General features: G+C 37.6%; 1 protein-coding gene across 1 annotated transcript in view; it reads left to right on the top strand.

Annotated features, from left to right (window-relative positions):
• The window catches only part of TRPC4AP (transient receptor potential cation channel subfamily C member 4 associated protein), a 71,717-nt gene that overhangs the window by 30,036 nt on the left and 19,284 nt on the right, over positions 1 to 22,397 (top strand). Inside the window, exons 6-8 of the mRNA XM_055343756.1 lie at positions 983 to 1,111; positions 7,219 to 7,426; positions 14,435 to 14,620. Coding sequence (XP_055199731.1) covers positions 983 to 1,111; positions 7,219 to 7,426; positions 14,435 to 14,620 — 523 coding nt within the window. The remainder of the gene's footprint in view (positions 1 to 982; positions 1,112 to 7,218; positions 7,427 to 14,434; positions 14,621 to 22,397) is intronic.

Consider the following 22,397-nt stretch of genomic DNA (forward strand, 5'->3'; position numbering starts at 1 on the left):
ATCCCATAGTTTAAATTTTCTTATAGCCACATTTTTTTTTTAGAAAGAAAAGTAGGAAGAAATAAGTTAATTTTAATAATATATTTTATTTATTATAGTATATCAAGGCTATTCCAACATGTGAACAACGTAATTATTAATGGGATATTTACCTTACTTTTTTGTACTAAGCTTTCAAAATCCACTCTGTTTCTTACATGTAGAGCACATCTCAGTTCAGACTAGCCACAATTCAGGTGCTCAGTAGCCACAGGTAGCTAGCAGGCAGATAGGCATGGACAGACCTAGAAGATAAAAGTAAACTAATTGTTCAGCTAACACACAACTATTCTTGCAACTAAGGTCAGTAAGAACTTGTCCTTCTTTTAAAAGATGACCTATGTATGATATAAGTACTCCCATCAGTGGCAACTTCCATATAGTCATTAGTTTATGAGGCTGTTTGTTAATGGTACCTAATGTTAATTATCAATATTCCATCAAAACAGTTCATTTAAAAAAAAAAGTAAAGGAAACAAAAATTGGAAGAACATAGAATAATATGGTTCAACTCTGTGCTGATCTGGCTTAATTCCAGGGAGTAGGCAGAAACCAAGAAATGTCTGATGGTGCCTGTTTGGGGGCGGAAACTTGTGCAAATTGTGGCTAACCTGGAGTAGGCATGACCTGCCTGAAGACATTTACATTCCAAATTTAAAACATACTGCTGACCAAATAAAACCTGGCCTACTGGGTGCTGGTTTGTAGCTTCTCATTTAGTTACTAGGCAGACATTAGGTCAAGAACCTATGATGAACCAACCATGACCCGCCCCCCTTTCATTTGCACACAATGTTTTAGTGATTTACGGCCTCTGCCAAGAATTCCTGTTGTAGCTTGGACTTGCTTTTCCAATGTCTAGAAGGGGGAATACCTTGCTTTTCATGTTTTATTTTGTGATTATAACCTATTCTGCCTTTTCTCTCCTTTTCTCTTGTGATAGACGGAAGGAGTTACAAAGCGTTTGGCAGAGAAGAATGACTTTGTAATCTTCCTGTTTACATTGATGACGAGTAAGAAAACGTTCTTACAAACAGCAACCCTCATTGAAGATATTTTGGGTGTTAAAAAGGTGAGCTATGTTTTCCAGCAGGTGGATGACCAGACAGGGGAGGATGTCTCAGACAATTGGGATTATCAAACCTGAATGATGTACAGAGCTCTTTTAAAACAAAATTCTTCCATATTCCTAGTATTAACTTTTTTCTATTTACTTAATATATTCAAGTACAAAACTAGGTTATATTCCTCCTTCTAATGGGTTTTAAATGACAATAAAACCTAAACCAGTATGTAAATTGAAATCAAAATAATGATAAGACTCAAAAGCTCAGATTGACTTTGTGAATTTAATGTGATGACTAACATTACTTTGCCAAAATCAGATTACCCCTCACTAATTATTTTGATGCAAGATCTTTGTAGCATACTTAAATTGTTATATGCTATGTGATGACTACATTTTCCTACCAGTTTTCGATACTTGAAAGCTGTGAAACGTTCATTCTTTAGGATATGTTTTCCTGGGTGGTGATGTTTGACTTTCACATATTAAGTCCACTTCTGTTTATTTTCATTAGTCTTCAACAGTTACAGTTTAATTGATACCAGCATAGAGGATGCACATGTGAACACTGACATCCTGCCATTTGGTTGTAAGGTGGACATTCAAAAGATATGCTTTAAAAACAACAACAACAAAAACACAAAGGGCACCTGGCTGGCTCAGCAGAGCATGTGATTCTTGATCTTAGGGTCATGAGTTCAAGCCCCATGTTGGGTGAAGAGCTTACTTACAAAAGAAAAAAAGAAAGAAAAATGAAAAAAACAAAAAACTGGGATTGAAATGAAACACTAAATTAAAAAATTATCATCAAGAACTTACCCCAAAAAAACCACATCTATAGACCTCTGTTAGATAATCACTAAATTAGATTTTTGAGCAATGCTTGTGAAGATGTGGAGCTTACTTTACTTCCCCAGTCTTTGTTCCACTGCTCTATGTTGGTTGTAGGCTGGCAGATTTCTTCCTCTTATTACTGAGGAGGCAGGAGCAGCCTCTTAAGAGTTGCTGTTGCAGGGAAAAGGCTACCAACGTGCATTGTGGTTATCCCAGCTTTCATTTCTGTCTTTCTGCTGCATTTTCCCCAGGCCCTGCCTGTCATGCACAAGCAGAAGATGCACAAGTGGCCCATTGTCTATAGAAACACACTGGAGATGTGTGCAGGTCCCAGACAAACCCTTTGTACCCTCTGATGAAAAGGCTTTGTTATTTTTCCAATAATTGTATGTTCCAGCCAGTGTGTGAAAGGGAGCTTCCAGGGTGGAAACACCAGACTCCCTGGCAGTCTGAGCATGAGAGTCTAGGATTGCTCCTTCATAACTTTAGCCACTTGTTCCTCGTGACCTGACATTCATTTCTCTGTGTGTTACCAAAAATAGTGAGGAGTTCTGCTAGACATGGTTAACCTTGGTACAGTTTGAAAGAGGGATAGACACGGTAAAGAAAATGGGAACCTAAGCCACAAACTGGGAAAAGATATATGTAACTCATTAATAAAGAATTGGTATTCAGAATTTATCAAGAGTTCTTACAAATCAACAAGAAAAAGACAAATAGCTCAGTAAAGAAAAAGGAGGGCAATGATATAATGAGCATTTCACAAAAGAGATACGAATAATCCATAAACAGAATGTGCTTAACTTCATTGATGATCAGGGAAATGCAAATTAAGATTACAGTGAGAGAGAAAGAGCAAGTGTTGGTGAGAATGTATATCATTGACCTTTCCTTCTTTGGCTGGCTGGCTTTCCTTTTTTTTTTTAAGGTTTTATTTATTTATTTATTCATGAGAGACATACACAGAGGCAGAGACACAGGCAGAGGGAGAAGCAGCCTCCATGCAGGGAGCCCGATGTAGGACCCGATCCCAGGACTCTGATCCCTGAGTCCTGAGCCAAAGGCAGATGCTCAACTGCTGAGCCACCCAGGTGTCCCCTTTCTTTTTTCTTTCTTTTCTTTCTTTCTCCAAGCCCAATGTGGGGCTTGAGTTCACAGTCCTGTGCTCAAGGCCTAAACTGAGATCAAGAGTCGGTTGCTTAACTGACAGAGCCATCCAGGCACCCCGAGAAGGTGTATCTTTGGAATCACTTATATACTGCTGATACCTTTTTGTTTCTGCAGAATCTCTTTATTTTTCCTTGTTTTCTGCTTGAATATGTGCATACCCTGTGACCCAGCACCTAGGGAAGCACTACCCTGAGGGCTGATGTGTCATTCTTGTGCCTGGATCACCTGTGCCCAGGCATGTTTGTGGATAAACTCAATCCCAGCACAGTAGTTTTTAGAAATGAACATACTACATCAAAGCCAAGAGGTCACGAAAGCTGGGTCTACCAGCCAAAAAGAAAAGATCAAAGTCATGTAAGGGTATTGTTTCAGTTTTTGTTACATTATTTATATATTCACCTATGTATGTTTTATTGGGTTATAATAGAAATTTTTTCTTATTCTTGGACATTGTCAATGTAATTTGGAAGCCACTGCCCCAGAAAAACTTCTGCACATGTACATCAAGAAATGCACAAGAATGCTTATAATATTATTGTTTCAGAGTTAAAAACTGAAACCAAGTCCATGATCCATCAATAGGAGAATGGATAAATGTTCTCTAATCATACAGTGGATATTAGAGAGTAGTGGAAGTCAATAAGCTGTTACTATAGGCAACAACATAGCTAAATCATAGAAATTGACAGAAGTCAGTTGCAGAAGACTATATAGTTGTTTGTTTTGTTTTTTTAGAGAGAGAGTGTAAGCAGGGGAGGGACGGAGGGAGAGGGAGAAAGAATCTTAAGGCTCCACAATCAGCATGGAGGTACCAGTGCAGGGCTTGATCTCATGACCCTGAGATCATGACCTGAGCCAAAATCAAGAGTTGGATGCTTAACTGACTGAGCCACCCAGGCGCCTCTAGTGTATCATTTTTATTAAGCTCTGAAATAAGCAAACTCATATAAGGCTAAATAAAATTCAGGACTGTGGTTACCTCTGGCAGAGAGACAGGAAGATGTGATAGGAAAGACACACACAGCTATTCACTTGGTTATACTTCATAATATATATTGTATGTATTAAGTATTAAAATATAACACAAAGTGGGGTTGGAGGGCTATTGGACCTGGTTTGTGACCCATACACTAAGACAGGGCTAGAGGAACAAGGCTGAAAGTTACAGTTTCCTCTAATAACAATAACTAACATTTGTGTCCTGGTGAAGGAGAAGGCAAAGGTGGAAGAAGCTATTTCCACATACCCCCTCCATAGCAAGCTCCTGTTCTTCATTACCAGAAATAAGAGTGGAGGCCATGGAGGCTTCTAGGAATAATTGACATTATTCATATTCACATATACTGAGACCCTTACTATATCAAGTCTTATGTGCTGAGGCTCTGGAAAGAAAGTAAGACATACCTCTCCCTCAAGGCAATATGAATTTATTTGGAAATAGATGAAGGAACAGGTAATTACAAGGTCCTGTGATAAGTGCAGTGATAAATACCTAGTCCAGTGAAAGTGAATTACTGAGATGTAGGGTAGTAGGTTTTATCTGAGGAATATAAGAATGTTTCAAAAGCAGAGGCTCATGTAATGCACAACATTTGCAGATTTTAAAGAAGAAGAAAAAAAAAGATATGACCAAGTAACAGAAAGCATTTTGTAGAATCCAGTAGTTATTCATGACAAAAGCTAGGAATAGAAGGAAAGTTCCTTAATATGATAACAAAACTTACAGCAAATATTAAACTTAATATTGAAACTTCGGAAATACTCTTCTTAAAGTAAAAAAAAAAAAAATAACACCTGCTATTGCTTACTCTAGATAATTGGTTACCTGTGCACATACACAGTAATTGAGAGAATTACACAGTAATTCCTATAAGAATGTTTATTGCAATGTTGTTTAATAGTGAAAATTATAGTCTACCTAAACATACATATATACACATATATGTTCTTTTATGTGTATATATATGTATATATAAATTTAAAAGAATCGTTAAATTCATTGTGGAGTAAAACAGTGAAGAATGAATGAATTAGCTACTTCTATCAGAGTAGTTAAATCCCAGTGTTAAGGGGCACATGCTGGCTCAGTCGATATGGCATGTGACTCTTGATCTTGGGGTCATGAGTTCAAGCTTCATATTGAGCCTAGGAGCCTACTTAAAAATAAATACATGTTTTAGAAAAAAAAAAAATACTTGTCTGAAGTGACCTAAATTAAAAAAAAAAAATCCCAGTGTTGACTAAAAAGTAAGGTATAATATATGGTTCACACTGTGCATACAGAACAATAGCATATGTTTTAAATTTTGTAGTTTATTTTTTATTGGAGTATAGTTGACATGCAATGTTATATTAGTTTCAGGTATACAGCACAGTGATTCAATGATTTTATACATTAAGGTATGCTCACTACCATATCCCCATACAATGTTATTACAATGTTATTTTTTTTATTACAATGTTATTAACTATATTCCCCATGCTGTACTTTTCATCCCCAGGACTTAATTATTTTATAACTGGAAGTTTGTACCTCTTAATCCCCTTGACCTGTTTTGCCCATTTCCCCCAGTCTGCTTCATTCGGACAATCACCAGTTTGTTCTCTGTATTTGGGTCTTTCTCTGTTTTGTTTGTTCATTTGTTTTGTAGATTCCACATATGAGTGAAATCATATAGTATTTGTCTCTCTCTCTGACTGATTTCACTTAGTATTATACTCTCTAGATCCATCCATGTTGTGGGGCACCCAGGTGGCTCAGTGGTTGAGCATTTGCCTTTGGCTCAGGTCATGATCCCAGATCCTGGGATTGAGTCCTGCATTGGGCTCCCTGCAGGGAGCCTGCTTCTCCCTCTGCCTATGTCTTTGCCTCTCTCTGTGTGTCTCTCATGAGAGAGAGAGAGAGAGAGAGAGAGAGAGATCTCCAACCGTGTTGTTGCAAATGGCAAGATCTCATCTATGGCTAAATAATATTCCATTGTATGTGTAAAACCATGTCTTTTTTATCCATCATGTATCAGTGAACACTTGGGTTGCTTCTGTATCTTGGCTTATTATAAATAGTGCTGTAATAAACATAGGAGTGCATATATCTTTTCAAATTGTTGTTTTTGTTTGCTTTGGGTAAATACCCAGTAGTGGAATATCTGAATCATACAGTATTTCTGTTTTTAATTTTTAGAGGAGCCTCCGTACTGTTTTCCATAGAGAGTGGTACATTGTGCCAACAGTGCACAAGGGTCCCTTTTTTTCCATATCCTAACACTTGTTATTTCCTGTCATTTAAATATTAGTCATTCTGACAGATGTGAGGTGGTATCGCTGTGGTTTTGATTTGCATTTCCCTGATGATCAGTGATGTTTAATAACTTTTCATGTGTCTGTTGGCCTTCTGTATGTTTTCATTGGAAGAATGTCTATTCAGGACCTCTGTCCATTTTTAATCAGATTATTTTTGATGTTGAATTGTGTGAGTTCTTTATATATATTTTGAATATTAGCCCATCATCAGATATATCATTTGCAAATATCTTCTCCCATTCAGTTGGTTGCCTTTTTGTTTTATTGGTGGCTTCCTTTGCTTTAATACCATATATTTTTATGGAAATATTTATAAGAGCATGTATGGGAATAATAAATACAGTTCAAAATAATGATTACCTCTGGTGGGAGAGATGGGACTGCAACTGAGTAGGAATATACAAGGGCCTTCAGTTATATTTGAAATATTTTATTTCTTAAAAAGAAAACATCTGTAGGAAGAATGGCAGTTTATGAGTGATAAAACTTGTGTGGTAGGCATTTCTTTTCTTTTTTAGATAGGCAGAATGACCCATATGAGCAAAGGTAGAGAAATAAGAACAGTGGTATTCAAAGGGGTTAACCCTCAACCAGTCCTAAAGGGTATGTTAGTCCCATTTGGCAGTTGAGCAAAGACTTAGAGAAGTTTCATAATTTACCTATGTTTGCACAGCTGTAGTTTGCAGAGCTGGGATTTGGACCTAAGTGGTTTGGCACCAAGTCCCATTCTTAGGGGAATGCAAAGGGAAGGACACATCCAGTCTCAAATGAACTGAACATGCTGATTGTTTTATTTGTGTCTCTTGTAGGAAATGATCCGACTAGATGAAGTCCCCAATCTGAGTTCTTTAGTATCCAATTTTGATCAGCAGCAGCTTGCTAATTTCTGCCGGATTCTAGCTGTTACCATTTCAGAGATGGATACAGGGAATGATGACAAGCACACCCTACTTGCCAAAAATGCTCAGCAGAAGAAGAGCTTGAGCTTGGGGCCTTCTGCAGCTGAAATCAACCAAGGTAAAGTCTCTTAAATTTTCAGAATTTTGAGATTGTGGCTCTGAGACCCTTTCGTAAATTATCTGCTCTTTCAGTATCCCTAGAGATTGATTTATGTGAGGGCTCCTAGGGTCCACTTAGAGTATGTAAATTTTGTGTATATCTGTTCATTATTTTAGGAGGCTAAGTCCATAACCTTTATCAGATTTTTGAATGGATTCAGAATCTCAAAAAAGTTAAGAACCAGGAGCACCTGGGTGACTCAGTTGGTTAAGCGTCTGACTCTTGATTTCAGCTCAGGTCATTATCTCAGTATCATGAGATCAAGTTCCATGTCTGGCTCTGCACTGGGCATGGAGTGTGCTTAAGATTCTCTCTTTCCCTCTCCTCCCCACCATCTCTCTCTCTCTCTCTCTCTCTCTCTCTCAAAATCAAAAAAAAAAAAAATGTTTATCAGAATTACAAATACACATACCTTTTGATCACTAAGCCTTTTCTGGGCTTTTATCCTATAGGTATATAGGATGTAATATATACAAGGTCATTTATTGCAAAATTGTAGTAACAAAAGACCAGAAACAAGACTACTTAATTTCTAGAATATTTATATAATGGGAAATTTTATAATTTTTAAGAAAAAAGAATGAATATCTGTGTACTGATACAGGAAAATATCTCCAAGATATATTACTGTTAAAAAGGGGAATGCAGAGCTGTGTGTATAGTATGATACTTGGTGTGGTAAGCAGAGACGGGGGGAATATTTGTTCACATAGAGTATGCATAAACTGAAAGCAGGCACAAGAAACTGGAAATAGTTACCTGTTGGGGGTGGCTGGAAATGAGGTAAATGACAGCAGTGGAAGTAAGACTTCTTAATGTATTATTTTACATATTGTTTGATTTTAGAACCCTGTGAGTATGTTAATTACTTCCCTACCTATTGCTTTTTGGTAGCAAGAGAACTTCTTCTATTTCTATACTGGTCTAAGCAGATTTGGGGGAAATTTGGCATATATCTGTTTTGGTTGTAAGAGTATAGATGATCCACATTTGAACTAAAATATTTATGTGTCTTAAAAGCTCATTCTTGAACATGAACAGCCTGCAACATAAAGTTTTGTGCTATATGTTGGGTTAACTGAATAACCAAGGTGAAATAATGAAAACTTAGCATTAAAAAGCAGTAATAGAGAGTGATGATCATCCTGTGGCAGCCCTGAGGATGCTTTGAAAACAAATACTTTGTTTCTGAAGTCCAGTTGACTGGATATGTGATTTCTCGGGCTTAGCTCTATAGAATTGCTAAGTGCTACACAGCAGCCTCCCTTCTAAATACTGAATATGAGTCCTCTGTTAACTTGGTGAACATTCTGGTTTTAGTTATGAACACTAGATGGTCATGACTGTATTTCTAGGTTATTAATATAATTTTACATGTTTTAGTCATATGTAAAAACAGAAATATATGAACTCTGTGGACCCAGGTTGGTGGTTCCCTCCAGGCTGATTTTCCTTCCTGAATCCATAGATCCAAGGCCTACCTTGGTCTGTGTAGGCTTTTCTTCCCCTCCCTCCTTTCTTATGACTTTTAAGGAGTACTCATTTTAGTAAATCATAAAATACACATTCTTAAAAACGTGTGAATTTTGTTATGATTAAATTATACCTTAAAGCTGATTTAAACACACTGACAGGGATGCCTTGGTGGCTCAGCAGTTTGATATCTGCCTTTGGCTCAGGGTGCGGTCCTGGGATCGAGTCCCACATCGGGCTCCCTGCATGGAGCCTGCTTCTCCCTCTGCCTCTGTCTACACCTCTCTCTCTCTGTCTTTCATGAATAAATAATATCTTTAAAAAATAAAAAATAGACACACTGACAAAAGCTCACATTTGTAGCAAACATTGAACTAACTGCATTACCTAGAAATGATTTTATTTACTCCTCCAAGCAGCCCTATGAAAAAGAGATTAGCATCACCATTGCATAGCTTGGGAAGCTGAGGGTCATAAAGGTTCGTCATTGGATACTTGTGTGTGCTGGGGGCACTGAGTCACTTTCATCTTAGTTTCCCATTTAAGGAATCTGTTCTGGAAGATTATTTTTATCCTGTTGGTATCGATTACCTTCACATACCTGTTTGTAAGCTGCCTTAAGTGAAACTAGCATTGCCCATCATTCTTGGAGGTTTTTTAGCTAGTTGGTTTTTTAGTTCACGGAGAGTTAACCCCAAACTCAGATTTATTTGATTTGGGCATTTAAAAAAAAAGTCTTCATAAAATGTCTAGGTTCACTTGTATACCTATGTGGCTAACCCATGAGATAATCTATATGTGATGTTTGCTTGTAGCTTTTGGGTTAAAGCTTTAATAAATGTATTTTAGCACATGATGTACAGGGTCTGACCTTTCCCAGCTTTCTGACCATAACTTCTGTTTCCCTGCTCCCCACCCCACACATATTTTTCTCCAGCCACATGCCCTGGGAAGGTCAAGGTGAACATAATTAAATCACAAGTACAGTGAGAAAAGATCTTAGTTCTCAGTGTTGTCATGCCTTAATTGAACTCCAGTACTAAATAGTTTTAAATAGAGGCATGTGTAATAATCATCCCAGGCTGCTATAACAAGATACTGTAGACTGGGTGGCTTAAAAAACAGAAGTTCATTTTCTCACTATTCTGGATGCTAGAGGTTCGAGATCAAGATGGTGTTGGCATTGGTTTCCGGTGAGGCCTTTCTTTCTAGCTTGCAGTGGACTGGCCTTCCCACTGTGTCCTCAGGTGGTCTTTCCTCTGTATGTACAAAGAGAAAGAGATGCCTGGTGTCTCCTCCTCTTTTATAAAGACACCAGTCCTATTGGATTAGGGCCCACTGTTATGACCCCATTTAATTACCTCCCTAAAGGCCCTGCCTGTATCCAGATGCAGTCATATTATGAATTAGGGCTTCAACATAGGAATTTGAGAGAGGGGACACAATTTGGTCCATAATAGTATGGAAAGTGGACATGTTTTTGTTTTGTTTTGTTTTGAATAAACCGTGGCTGTTTTCTTGCCCAGCAAAATAATGATTTATACTGTCTTCCTGGAGCTCCTATAAAAATAAAAATGTTTGAGCCCTTTTTGGATTTCTTAGAATTACCAGTTGTTCTTCTTTCCATTCGGATGGGAACAGATGGTTTCATTGGGGGAAAAAAATCATTCAAAAATTTAGTCAAAGATGTAGATGAAGTCACAGGCCAGATAATTATCAATTTATAGGTGACCCTAAGCTAAGAGTTGCTTATTTTTGTAACATGTGAGCTAGGACAGAATTCAGAATCCTCTCAGCTGGAAAGTAGGGCCAAAACTGAAGAGGAAAGTTTACGGGAATATTTCAAAATACTGATGTTTTTACAAATATGAGGAGAGAAAAGGTTTGCTTTTGCAGAAATTCTCAGAAGTTGTAGGTGTTTCAATTGTCAACCAGTATAACATTAACCATAGTGTGTGATCACTGTCAGTAAGGCTGTGCGAGTTAGAAGGACACTGTGACACTGGGTACCAGTTCCCTGAGGTTGTGTATAATTTGATGAGCATAATTAGGCCAATGATTTTTTTTTTTTTCCTGGGGAGAGCTCCCCTAGCTTTTCATCACTTTTTCAAGAGATGAATGATTCACAAAGGTGCAGGAATTTCCAGGGTGGGGGTGGGAATCCCAGAACCCTGAATGCTGGGCAGTTCACATCTGAGGGGCTGTGTTGAGTGTGCAGGGTAGGAAGACTAGGTCTTAGGAACTGTCTTGTGAGGAATAGAGAAACTGCAGCTATTTATCCTTGCAGAAAAGAGTTTGAGAGCAAAAATCCAGCTTTGGAAAGATTTCATATAGAATCCACTCTTTATTTTTGGGAAAAAGTATTATGTATCTGAAGTTTCTTAAATATATATGGGTCTATAGTAGAAAGTTTGTTCTCTTCCTTGTGGCACCCTCTTATATTTTCTCACATGTCCCTCCAGAGAAATTCTGTACGTGTCCAGTCAGGGGGGTGGAGGAGGGAAAGAGATTGGCTTCTCCCTATCTGTATAGATGATAGTATAAAATAGGCACCATCCTGCCCTTTGTTTACTTTATCTTGCACAGCATTCTATTCCAGTACATATAGAATTATGTGATTCCTTTTTACAGCTAGAGTATTCTAATATTTGGGCATACCACAATTTATTTAACCAATCCCTGATAGATGGAAATTTGACTTATTTTTAAATCTTTGTTCCTACAGATAACAGCCTTGTGTTTGGAGTATGATGTGCTAGATAGATATTTCCCTTTTAAGCTTTGATAGATGTTCACAGGTTAACCTTCTGAAGAACTTACTGGTTCATCTTCCCCCACTCTATACGCTGTTCCCAGTACAACACCTTTTTTAAACTTCTCAAGCCAATAAGTGAAAAATGATATCTCAAAACAAAAAAGCTATCTCCATGTGTTTTTTCTAAATTGAAGTGAATGTCACATAACCAAATAAATGTCTACAGTTTGTGAAAGCACATCTCCATCTATTTTGAGAAATTTTCATTACTCCAAAAGGAAACTGTGTACACATTAAACAACTGAAATTCACCATTCTTCCCAACCCTGGCAACTGCCTGCTTTCTTGTTGTCTAGATATTTTAGAAATGGAATCCTACAGTATGTGACTTTTGGTATCGTGCTGCATTCACTGAGCATGATGTTTTTTAAGTTCATCCATGCTGTAGCACATCAGTGTTTCATTTCTTTTTATGGCTGAATAATATCCATTATTTGTATATACCACAATTTGTTTATTCATTCATCTGGTGATGGACATTTGAGTTGTTTCCCCATTTTGACAATTGTGGAGTAGTGCTGCTGTGACTATGTGTGTATGTGTATGTATTTGAGCACCTGTTTTCAGTGATTTGGGGGATATACTTAGGAGTAGAATTGCTGGGTCATGTGGTAATTCTATTTTCAACTTTTTTAAAAAAGGATTTTATTTATTTATTAGAGAGCGTGCAGGAGCATAAGCAGAGGGGAGGGGCAGAGGGAGAAGCAGACTCCCCACTGAGCAGGGAGCCAAACATGGGGATTGTTCCCAGGACATTGTTCTCAGGATCATGACCTGAGCCGAAGGCAGACACTTAACTGACTGAGCCACCCAGGCGCCCTTGTGTCCAACTTTTTGAGGAAAAGCTAATTTTAATATAGTTTTAATTAGCTTTTTTAAAAAAATGAGGTCAGATATGATAGTCACTAATTTATAGAGGATGGAAAGGGGGTTAAGATTATTTGCTGAGCTCTGTGCTGGAACTGAATTTATATGACTTTGTATAATCATAACTAATTAGTTTGTTGTAATTGTTTTATTTTTGAAAATTTTTCTTTAATATTCTTTTGAATGTTACTTAAAATTTTTTCATTTAAATTCTTCACACAGAGACATGCGTATGACACATATGACATTGTAATAATACCTGTTTGGGCAGCCTGGGTGGCTCAGCGGTTTAGCGCCGCCTCCAGTCCAGGGTGTGATCCTGGAGACCCGGGATCGAGTCCCATGTCGGGCTTCCTGCATGGAGCCTGCTTCTCCCTCTGCCTGTCTCTGCCTCTTTCTCTCTGTGTGTCTCTATAAATAAATAAAAAAAATCTTAAAAAAATAACCAAAACATTTAAAAAATAATAATAATACCTATTTACCCATCACCTAGCTTCACCTGTCAGTATCTTTATCTGTATCCCCATTCACTCTTCCCTACTCTACTTTGAATTATTTTGAAGTAAATCTCAGATATCATGAAATTTAACCTGCATATATTGCAGTGTTTACACAAGATAGTGACTCTTGTTAAAAATAACCCTGACACCATATTATACCCCCCAAATTAATAGTAAAATCTTGCTGTTATGAAGTACCTATTAATTCAGTTAGATAATGCGGTCACATGGTTCAAAAAAAATCTACAGATTCGAAAAGGCATTCATTGAAAAGTTTCTCCATCACACTCTTATTTCCAGTGGCCTAATTCTCTTTGCCTTTGGCAACCACTGGTGTTTTCTGTCATTCCAGGAAAATTTAATACATGTATAAGCAAATACATAGAGATGTTAGTCCTTATTTTTAAAGAAGGTTAAATGATAGATCAAAGATCTACCACCTGCATTCCCCTGCCTCCTCAGTTTATTATGTTCTCTTATGCTGATCAGAATTTCCATTTTACTATTGTGACCAAAATGGGATTAGGGAAAATAAGAGCTGGGTGATTATTCAGTTTTGTTCTTTACCTTAAAAAAACAAAACAAAACAAAAAACCCTCCTTTCTTCCTGCTAGTACATGTTTGTTACAGGAAAATCAAACTAGAGAGAAGTGGTTTTAATAGCATATATATCCTCTCTTACTCAGGAATGGCCACATAAACATCTTGTTGTAAAACCTTCATTGTTTATATGTATATTCTGTGCATATTTTAAAGAAGCAAATTTTTAAAGAAAATGGGTTTAAGCCAATATTTAGTAATTTTTTCTCTAGCAAGTAAATTTAAACATTTTTTTGAGTCACTCTATGTAAAGATATATATCTTTGTTCTTAGTGTTTGTCGTATTCTATTGTAGTGGAATTTATTGTGTTTAACAGATATGCTGTTGATGATCATCTTTACCGTTTTGCTGTTGCAGAAACCACATCAGTGAATATCTTTGTACATGTGATTGGTTATTTCTTTGCAGGAAATCCCCAGAAACGAATGGCTCAAAGACATACAGGTTTAAGAAATTAAAGTGATTCCAATTTATATTTTCTCCAGTAGATGTAAGAGAGCCTATTTCCCTACACCTGCTATTGAACTTGTTTCTGTAACTTAAGTACTGTTTTACCTTGGCTTAGCATTTCATTTTGAAAGGAAACTCTGACTAGCTACTGTCAGATTAAAAATCATTCCTATCATGCAGGTAAGGAACAGGCCCTTTATTCAGATCTTTAGAGCTGGTTTCTGTTTTGAAAATGCACTATTTTATTCTCTCTTTGGCAGCGGCCCTTCTCAGCATCCCTGGCTTTGTTGAGCGGCTTTGCAAGCTTGCAACTCGAAAGGTATCAGAGTCAACAGGCACAGCTAGTTTCCTTCAGGAGTTGGAGGAGTGGTACACATGGCTAGACAATGCTTTGGTGCTGGATGCCCTGATGCGAGTGGCTAATGAGGAATCCGAGCACAATCAAGGTACTTGGGGTCCGTTTTCTATGAGGTGGGGACCTTTCCCTTAGACTCCTTGGAGCCATTCTTGACCTCTTTTCCAAGGAGGATTAATTAAAATTTGTTCAAAGAAATTTCTTTAGGGAAGTCCTAGATCATAACTGTTAAGATACTTTTGAAAGCTGGTGACAGAAACCTCTTTGAACTCTCTCAGTGGATATGAAAGCAGAGAGAAGGGACTGGCTGAATCCAATAACCAGACCATTTTTAGGAACTCAGAGTCCTTTCCATGTCTCCTCTTCATTCTCCATGGTTCTTTGGTGTTCTCTTCTCACTGTTCTGATGAGTAGGCTCTTAGTTTCAGCAATAGCTTTGTGGTAAAGGGCTCTGGCCCATCTTGGGTCTGTTGCTCAACCCTGAAGCATTTGATCCTAGCCAGCAGGATGGGGTCAGATTGTACAAACCCAGGAATTCTCACTGTAAAAGTGAAAAGGAGTTCTGTTTCCAGGATGGCAGGGTGTGAAGCTCTGTGGACCTGCTCCCCATTGCAACTATAAACAAAACCTATAAACAATAACAAAAACCATCCATGTAGGGCAGCCCGGGTGGCTTAGCAGTTTAGCGCTGCCTTCGGCCCAGGGTGTGATCTTGGAAATCCGGGATTGAGTCCCACGTCGGGGTCCCTGCATGGAGCCTGCTTCTCCCTCTGCCTATGTCTCTGCCTCTCACTTTCTCTGTGTCTCTCATGAATAAATAAATAAATAAAATCTTTAAAAAAATCCATTTAAATTCTATGGAAGTTGTTCTAAGAGCATACAGTAAACGAGGAAATCTTTAAGATAATCTGCTAAAATTCAGAACACTGAGTCTGTGACATTTGAAGTTTTGCTTGTTGGAGGTTCCACTGTAGGCAGATGTGGCCAAAAAGATAACCCTCAACAGGACATGATTCCCAAATAAGGAATATGATATCACTGTTAAGGAGGAGGGCAGACCTACCAGCTTTTTTCATTCCCTCCAATTCCAAGTTGAAGAGGCTAAATTCTTGATGACTGTACCCTTCAGGTCAGGGGCTCCCCAATGCAACTTTATTAAGATATAATAGATTTATAACATTGTATAAGTTTAAGTGTATAGCATGTTAATTTGATATATTTATATATTACAAAATAGTTATGGTCATAGCATTAGCACCTTATCCCATCACATAATTATCATTCTTTTTTGTGGTGAGAACATTAAGATCCACTTTATTAGCATCATTCAAATATTATTAGCTATAATGACCGTACTGTACATTGGATGCCCAGAACTTGTTAATTTTATAACTGAATGTTTGTACCCTTTGACCACTATCGTCCTATTTCTCCCAGCCTCTGATAACCAGCATTCTATTGTTTCTCTGAGTTAGCTTTTTTAGATTCCACATATAAGTGATATTATTATACTCTCCGACTTATTTCATTTAATTCACTTATTTCACATAATGCCAGGGGCTCCTTTCCCTTGCCCGCCCTCCCACCTCTGTGCTACACTCAGTACACAAGCTATGTTCTAGGCCTGGCAAGCAAGAATTTTCTGACCCTTTTGCCCTTGCCCCAACTCACTGTAGGACAGAGATTCCATGCAGGGAGAGAGGGAAGTTGAGAAGACTAAGTGTCTGTTGACCCTCTCAGAGTAGTGGTGCCAAGATTTTGCCAAGAGGAGAGTTAATAGGCAAGAACAGAAGGTAGGGAAGTTCAAACCTAAGAGTGTTCTCAGTAACAGTCTAGATTTTGGTGGCAAGCAAATAAAAGTAGGCTGTTCGCTCTTAAATGAGAACAAAGTTAAACCATAGGCTGGGTAGTTTACCGGCAAGAACCAGACATACAGTTTAGCAGAGCTCTTCTGAGGTCAAAATAAACCTCAGATTAAAAAACTACCTTTGCCCAATTTTAATTGGATTAGACTTTGGAGTACTTTATGCCCTAAGGCATTGTCAAAAGTAGAGCATTCAGCCAGGAATAGTGGAGTCTGACAGCTGGGTTCCATACCAGATGAGGTAGAAATCTTAACAGAGAGATCAAGGAAAGCGCCATAGAAAGCCCTGCTAAAACACTCATCCAGGGAGACTGTAAACACACCATAGCTGCACATTCTGAGGCAAAACACCAAAGACCTGACTAGTCCATCGAGAAATAGGTTTTATTGAAATAGGCTAGCCAGGTCACTGAACAAAGAAATAACAAGCCCTGAACAGAAGGAAGGGTAATCAGTATCCAGAGTTGCTGCATTGTTTACCTAAAATGTCAGTTTTTAATAAAGTTTATGAAATATGCAAAGAAACAAAAAAGCATGGCCCAGACACAGGAGAAAGCAGGCAACAGAAGTTGGCTGTGGGAGGGTCCAGATACCAGATTTAACAGAGACTTCAAAGCACCCGGTGTAAGGATGGTCAAAGAACTAAAGGAAGCTATGCTTAAAGAAGTAGGAGCAGCTTGAGAATCTGTGACAACATCAAATAGAGAATATCAGTAAAGAGATATAAAGGAGAGCTAAACGGAAGTTCTGTGGTTATTAAACTATAAATAACTAGAATGAAAAATTTGCTGAAAAGAGCAGGAAGAATATATGAAGAAATAGTGGCTGAAAATTTCCCAAACTTGGAAAGCATTAATGTGTCTATCTGAAAAGCCCAAAGAACCGCAAGTAGCCTAAACTCAAAATATTTACACCCAGACACATCATTATAAAAATACTGAAAGACAAAGAGAAAATCTTGATAGTAACCAAAGAAAAACAACTCTTAATTTTCAAGAATGTCTCATAAGATTTATAGCTGACTTCCTGGAAATAGTAGAGGTCAGAAGGCCGTGGGATGCCATGTTCAGAGTGCTGAAGAAAAAACTCTCAACAGCAGAACTTTGTTTCACAAACACAGGTGAAATAAAGAAATTGCTAGATAAAAACTTAGAGAATTGGTTACTAATAGATTCACCTTATGAGAAATACCAGGGGAAATTCTTCAGACTGAAAGCAGTAACCTCAGACAGTAATTTAAATATACACAAAACAGTAAAGAGCATTAGTAAAGGTAATTACATAATCATCAAAGATAGTATAAATACATATTTCTTCTCCTTTCCTTAACAAATTAAAAAAGCGTTTATGTAAAAACCATATGTTTATAATGTTGAATCTGTGACATAACAGAGTAATACACTTGACAGTAACAGCACAGAGAAACTCTTTGGAACCAAATTGTGGGAGCTTGGGTGGGACTAAAGTTGTATTGCAATAAGGAAATTATACAAGATGGTAACTTGAATTAATAGGAATCAATGAAGAGAACCAAAATGGTAAATAAGAGGGTCAGTATAACAAATTCTGTTAATATTTACTTTCTTTTCTTAGCTTCGTGGACAGACATAAAATTATATAAAGTAATAATTACAACACTTGTATAACAATGTATGCAGTGTATGATACAATATGTTGTTGAATGGTTAGCGTCTGTAGATGTAGTATGCATGAACAGTAATAGCACAAAAGGGGGGAAGGAATAGAGCTGTAGAGGAACTCAGTATAAATCTGAAAAGATGTAGCAAGTTAAGATGTATGTGGCAAACCCTATAGAAGCTGCAAAGAAAGTAACTTTAAAATACAGTGAGAAAGTCATTAAAGGAATTAGTGTTTATACCAGAAGATATTCACTTACTACAAAAGAAAGTGTTACAGGAGAAATAGAGGAATTAAAAACACATGAGATCGGTGGAAAACAAAAAGTAGAAAGGCAGAAGTAAATCCAACTGTTGTTAATAACCTTAAATATGAATGGAGAAAAGCAGTTCATCCCAAAAGCAGATTGCCATATTGGATTTTAAAAAAAGATCCAATTGTACGCAGCCTATACGAGGCATACTTTTTCTTTTCTTTTTCCCCTTTTTCTTCTTTTTAAGTAGGCTCCACAGTCAATGTGGGGCTTAAACTCAAAACCTTGAGATCAGGAATTGCATGTTCTACTGACTGAGCCAGCCCCCACAAGGCATACTTTTTATTCAAAGATAAAAATAGGTTGAAAGTAAGGGATAGAAAAAGATGCATCCTTCAAAGAGCAACCATAAGAAAGCTGGAGTGGCTAATACTAAAAGAGACTTTAAAACAAAAAAATGTCATCAGAGATAAAAAGGCTATTTTATAACAATAAAAGGGTGAGTCTGTTAAGATATAGCAGTTATAAACATAAAACATGTATCTAACAGCAGAGCCAAAAATAAATAAATGAAGCAAAAACTAACATTTAAGAGAGCAATAATAAGTTAAACAGTAATAGTTGGAGACTAGAATGCCCACTTTCAATAATGGAGCAAACAGCTAGACAGAAGATCAAGAAGGAAATAGAAGACTTGAGCAGCACTGTAAACCACCTAGACTTACTAGAGGCATATAGAACATGCCACCCAACCCCTGCAGAATGCATATTCTTCTCATGTGTATATGGAACATTCCCCAGCAAAGACCATATACAAGGCCATCTAAAAGCCTCAGCAGAGGGAATGGGATTAAGATTCTACAGACCATAGGGCAGCCCAGGTGGCTCAGTGGTTTAGCGCCACCTTCAGCCCAGGGTGTGATCCTGGAGACCCGGGATCGAGTCCCACGTCGGGCTCTCTGCATGGAGCCTGCTTCTCCCTCTGCCTGTGTGTCTCTCTCTGTCTCTCTCTCTCTCTCTGTGTGTATTCTCATGAATAAATAAATAAAATCTTAAAAAAAAAAAAGATTCTACAGACCATGTATTTCAACCCCAGTGGAGTGATATTAGCAATCAGATGTTAGAAACATGCGGAAATTCAGTAATAAACTTCTAAATAACCAGTGGTTCTGAGACAAAATCACAAAGAACATTAAAAGGTATTTTAAGACGAATGAAAATGAGGACACAACATACTGAACTTAAGGAATGCAACTAAAACCTGCTAAGGGAGAAATATATAGCTATAAATGCCTACATTTTAAAAAACTGAAAAAATAAAATCCCAAGTCAGTGGCCTAATTTTTCTCAAGTTATTGAAAAAAGAATAGGCAAGCTATATTCTCAAAGCAAGCAGATAGAAGTGATAGAATTGGAGTAGAAATTAATGAAATAGAGACTAGAAAAACAATAGAAAAAAGCTACAAAACCAGAAATTGGTTCTTTGCAGAGGTCCACAAAATTAACCTTTAGCTTCACTGATAAGAAAGAAAGAAGAAAGAAAGAAAGAAAGAAAGAAAGAAAGAAAGAAAGAAAGAAAGAAAAGATCCAAACCACTAAAACCAGGAATGGAAGAGAGGGTACATGACAACCTTACAAAGATAGAAGGGACTCAGGGAATACTGTACACAACTTTGTGCCAACAAATTAACAGCCTGGATGAAATGGACAGTGATGAGAAAGACGAAAACTCCTGCAACTGACTTGAGAAGAAATAGAAAATCTGAACAGAAGAAATAGAAAATCTGAACAGAACTATGACAAGAGATTGAATTAGTAATGAGAAAGCTACCCCCCCCCCAAAAAAAAAGCCCTAGCCTACATGGCATCCCTGGTGATTCTACCAACCATTTAAAGAATTAACACCAGTATGTCACAGACTTCCACAAAATAGAAGAGGAGGAGACACTTCCTAACTCATATTATGAAGTCGTTATTAGCCTGATACCCAAACACGGCAAGAAAATCACAGACCAATATCTCTTATGAATATAGATGTAGAAATCCTCAAGAATATACTAGTAAACCAACTATAGCAACATACAAGGATTATACACTTGACCACATACATATACACACACATGAGTAAGGAGGATTTATGCAGGGTTGATTCAGTATATGAAAATCAGTTGATGTATATACCATATCAGTAGACAAAGGACAAAAACTTTGATCATTTCAGTAGATGCAGAAAAGCATCAGACAAAATCCCAACACCCGTTCATGATAAAAGCACTCAAGCTAGGAATAGAAAGGAACTGCCTCAACCTGTTAAAGGGCATCTACAAAAACCTGCAGCCAGTATACTTCATGCCCAGACAATGAAACCTTCTCCCCTACTAAGATCAGGCACAAGGGAAAGATACCTGTTCCTGCCACTGCAGCTCAGTATTGTTTTGGGGGCTCTGGCTAGACAGGCAAAAAAGAGACATGGAAGACATTGCATTAGGAAGAAGTTAAGCTGTCTCTTCACAGATGACATGATCTCCCATAGAAAAAAAACTAAGGGGGGATCCCTGGGTGGCTCAGTGGTTTGGTGCCTGCCTTCAGCCCAGGGCATGATCCTGGAGTCCCAGGATCAAGTCCCACGTCGGGCTCCCTGCATGGAGCCTGCTTCTCCCTCTGCCTGTGTCCCTGCCTCTCTCTCTCTCTGTCTCTCTCTCTGTCTCTATGTGTGTGTCTCATGAATAAATGAATAAAATCTTTAAAAAACAAAACAAAAACCCTAAGGAATCCAGTAAAAAAAACCCCACTAAACTAACAAGTGAGTTCAACAGAGTTTCAGAATACAGTCAATATACAGAATTCAGTTGTATTTGTTTACAGTAGTAATGAACACACCAAAATGAAAATTAAGAAAACATTTATAAGAGCATCAAAAAATAAATAAGGATAAACTTAACAAATGCAAAACTTACTCTGAAAATTATAAAACATTTTTAGTACTAAATTAAAGAGGACTGGGATCCCTGGGTGGCGCAGCGGTTTAGCGCCTGCCTTTGGCCCAGGGCGCGATCCTGGAGACCCGGGATCGAATCCCACATCGGGCTCCCGGTGCATGGAGCCTGCTTCTCCCTCTGCCTATGTCTCTGCCCCCCCCCCTCTCTCTCTCTCTCTCTGTGACTATCATAAATAAATAAATAAATAAAAATTAAAAAAAAGTTAAATTAAAGAGGACCTAAATAAATATAAAGTATCTCATGTAAATGGATAAGAAGACTCGGTGTTGTTAAGGTAGCAGTACTCCATGTGTTGGCCTATTTGTCAGTCTACAGATTCAACACAGTCCCTATCAAAATCCCAACTGGCTTCTTTGCAAAAATGGACTACCTGCAGACCATATATCTAATAATAGTAATAAGGGACTTGGGAAAGAACTCCTCTAGCTCAGTGGTAAAAAGACAGTACATTTCTAATGTGGGCAAAGGACCTGAATGGGTATTTCTCCCAAGCAAATGTCCAGATAGCCAATAAATACATGTGAAAAGATGCTCAAAATCATTAACCATCAGGGAGATGCAAATTCAAACCGTAATCAAATAGTATTTCATACCTCTAGGATGTCTGTCATTGAAAAGACAGATGATAACAAGTGTTGGCAAGGATATTGAGAAATCAGAACCCTCATTCTCTGTTGGTGGGCATGTAAAATGATACAGCCACTTTGGGAACAGTCTGACAATTTTCAAACAGTTCCTCAAAAGGCTAACAGTTACCATAGACCCAGAAATTCCAGTCCTAGTTATATTTTCAAGAGAAATGAAAAATGTTGACATAAAAACTTATACATGAATACTCACAGCTGCAGAATATGGAAACAACCCAAATGTCCATCAGCTGTTAAATGGGTAACAGAATGTGGTCCATTCATACACTAAAATGTTACTCAACAATTTAAAAAATGAAGTACTGATACGTGCTACAACCTGAATGAATCTTGAAATCATTGTGCTAAGTGAAAGAAGCCAGACACAAAAGGTCATGTACTATATGATTCTGTTCCTATGAAATGTCCTAAACAGGCAGTTCCGTAGGAGACAAAATACTTTATTTTTTTAATAATTTTATTTTTTT

This window comes from Nyctereutes procyonoides, unplaced genomic scaffold (assembly GCF_905146905.1).
Source record: "Nyctereutes procyonoides isolate TBG_1078 unplaced genomic scaffold, NYPRO_anot_genome, whole genome shotgun sequence".
Classification (NCBI taxonomy): domain Eukaryota; kingdom Metazoa; phylum Chordata; class Mammalia; order Carnivora; family Canidae; genus Nyctereutes; species Nyctereutes procyonoides.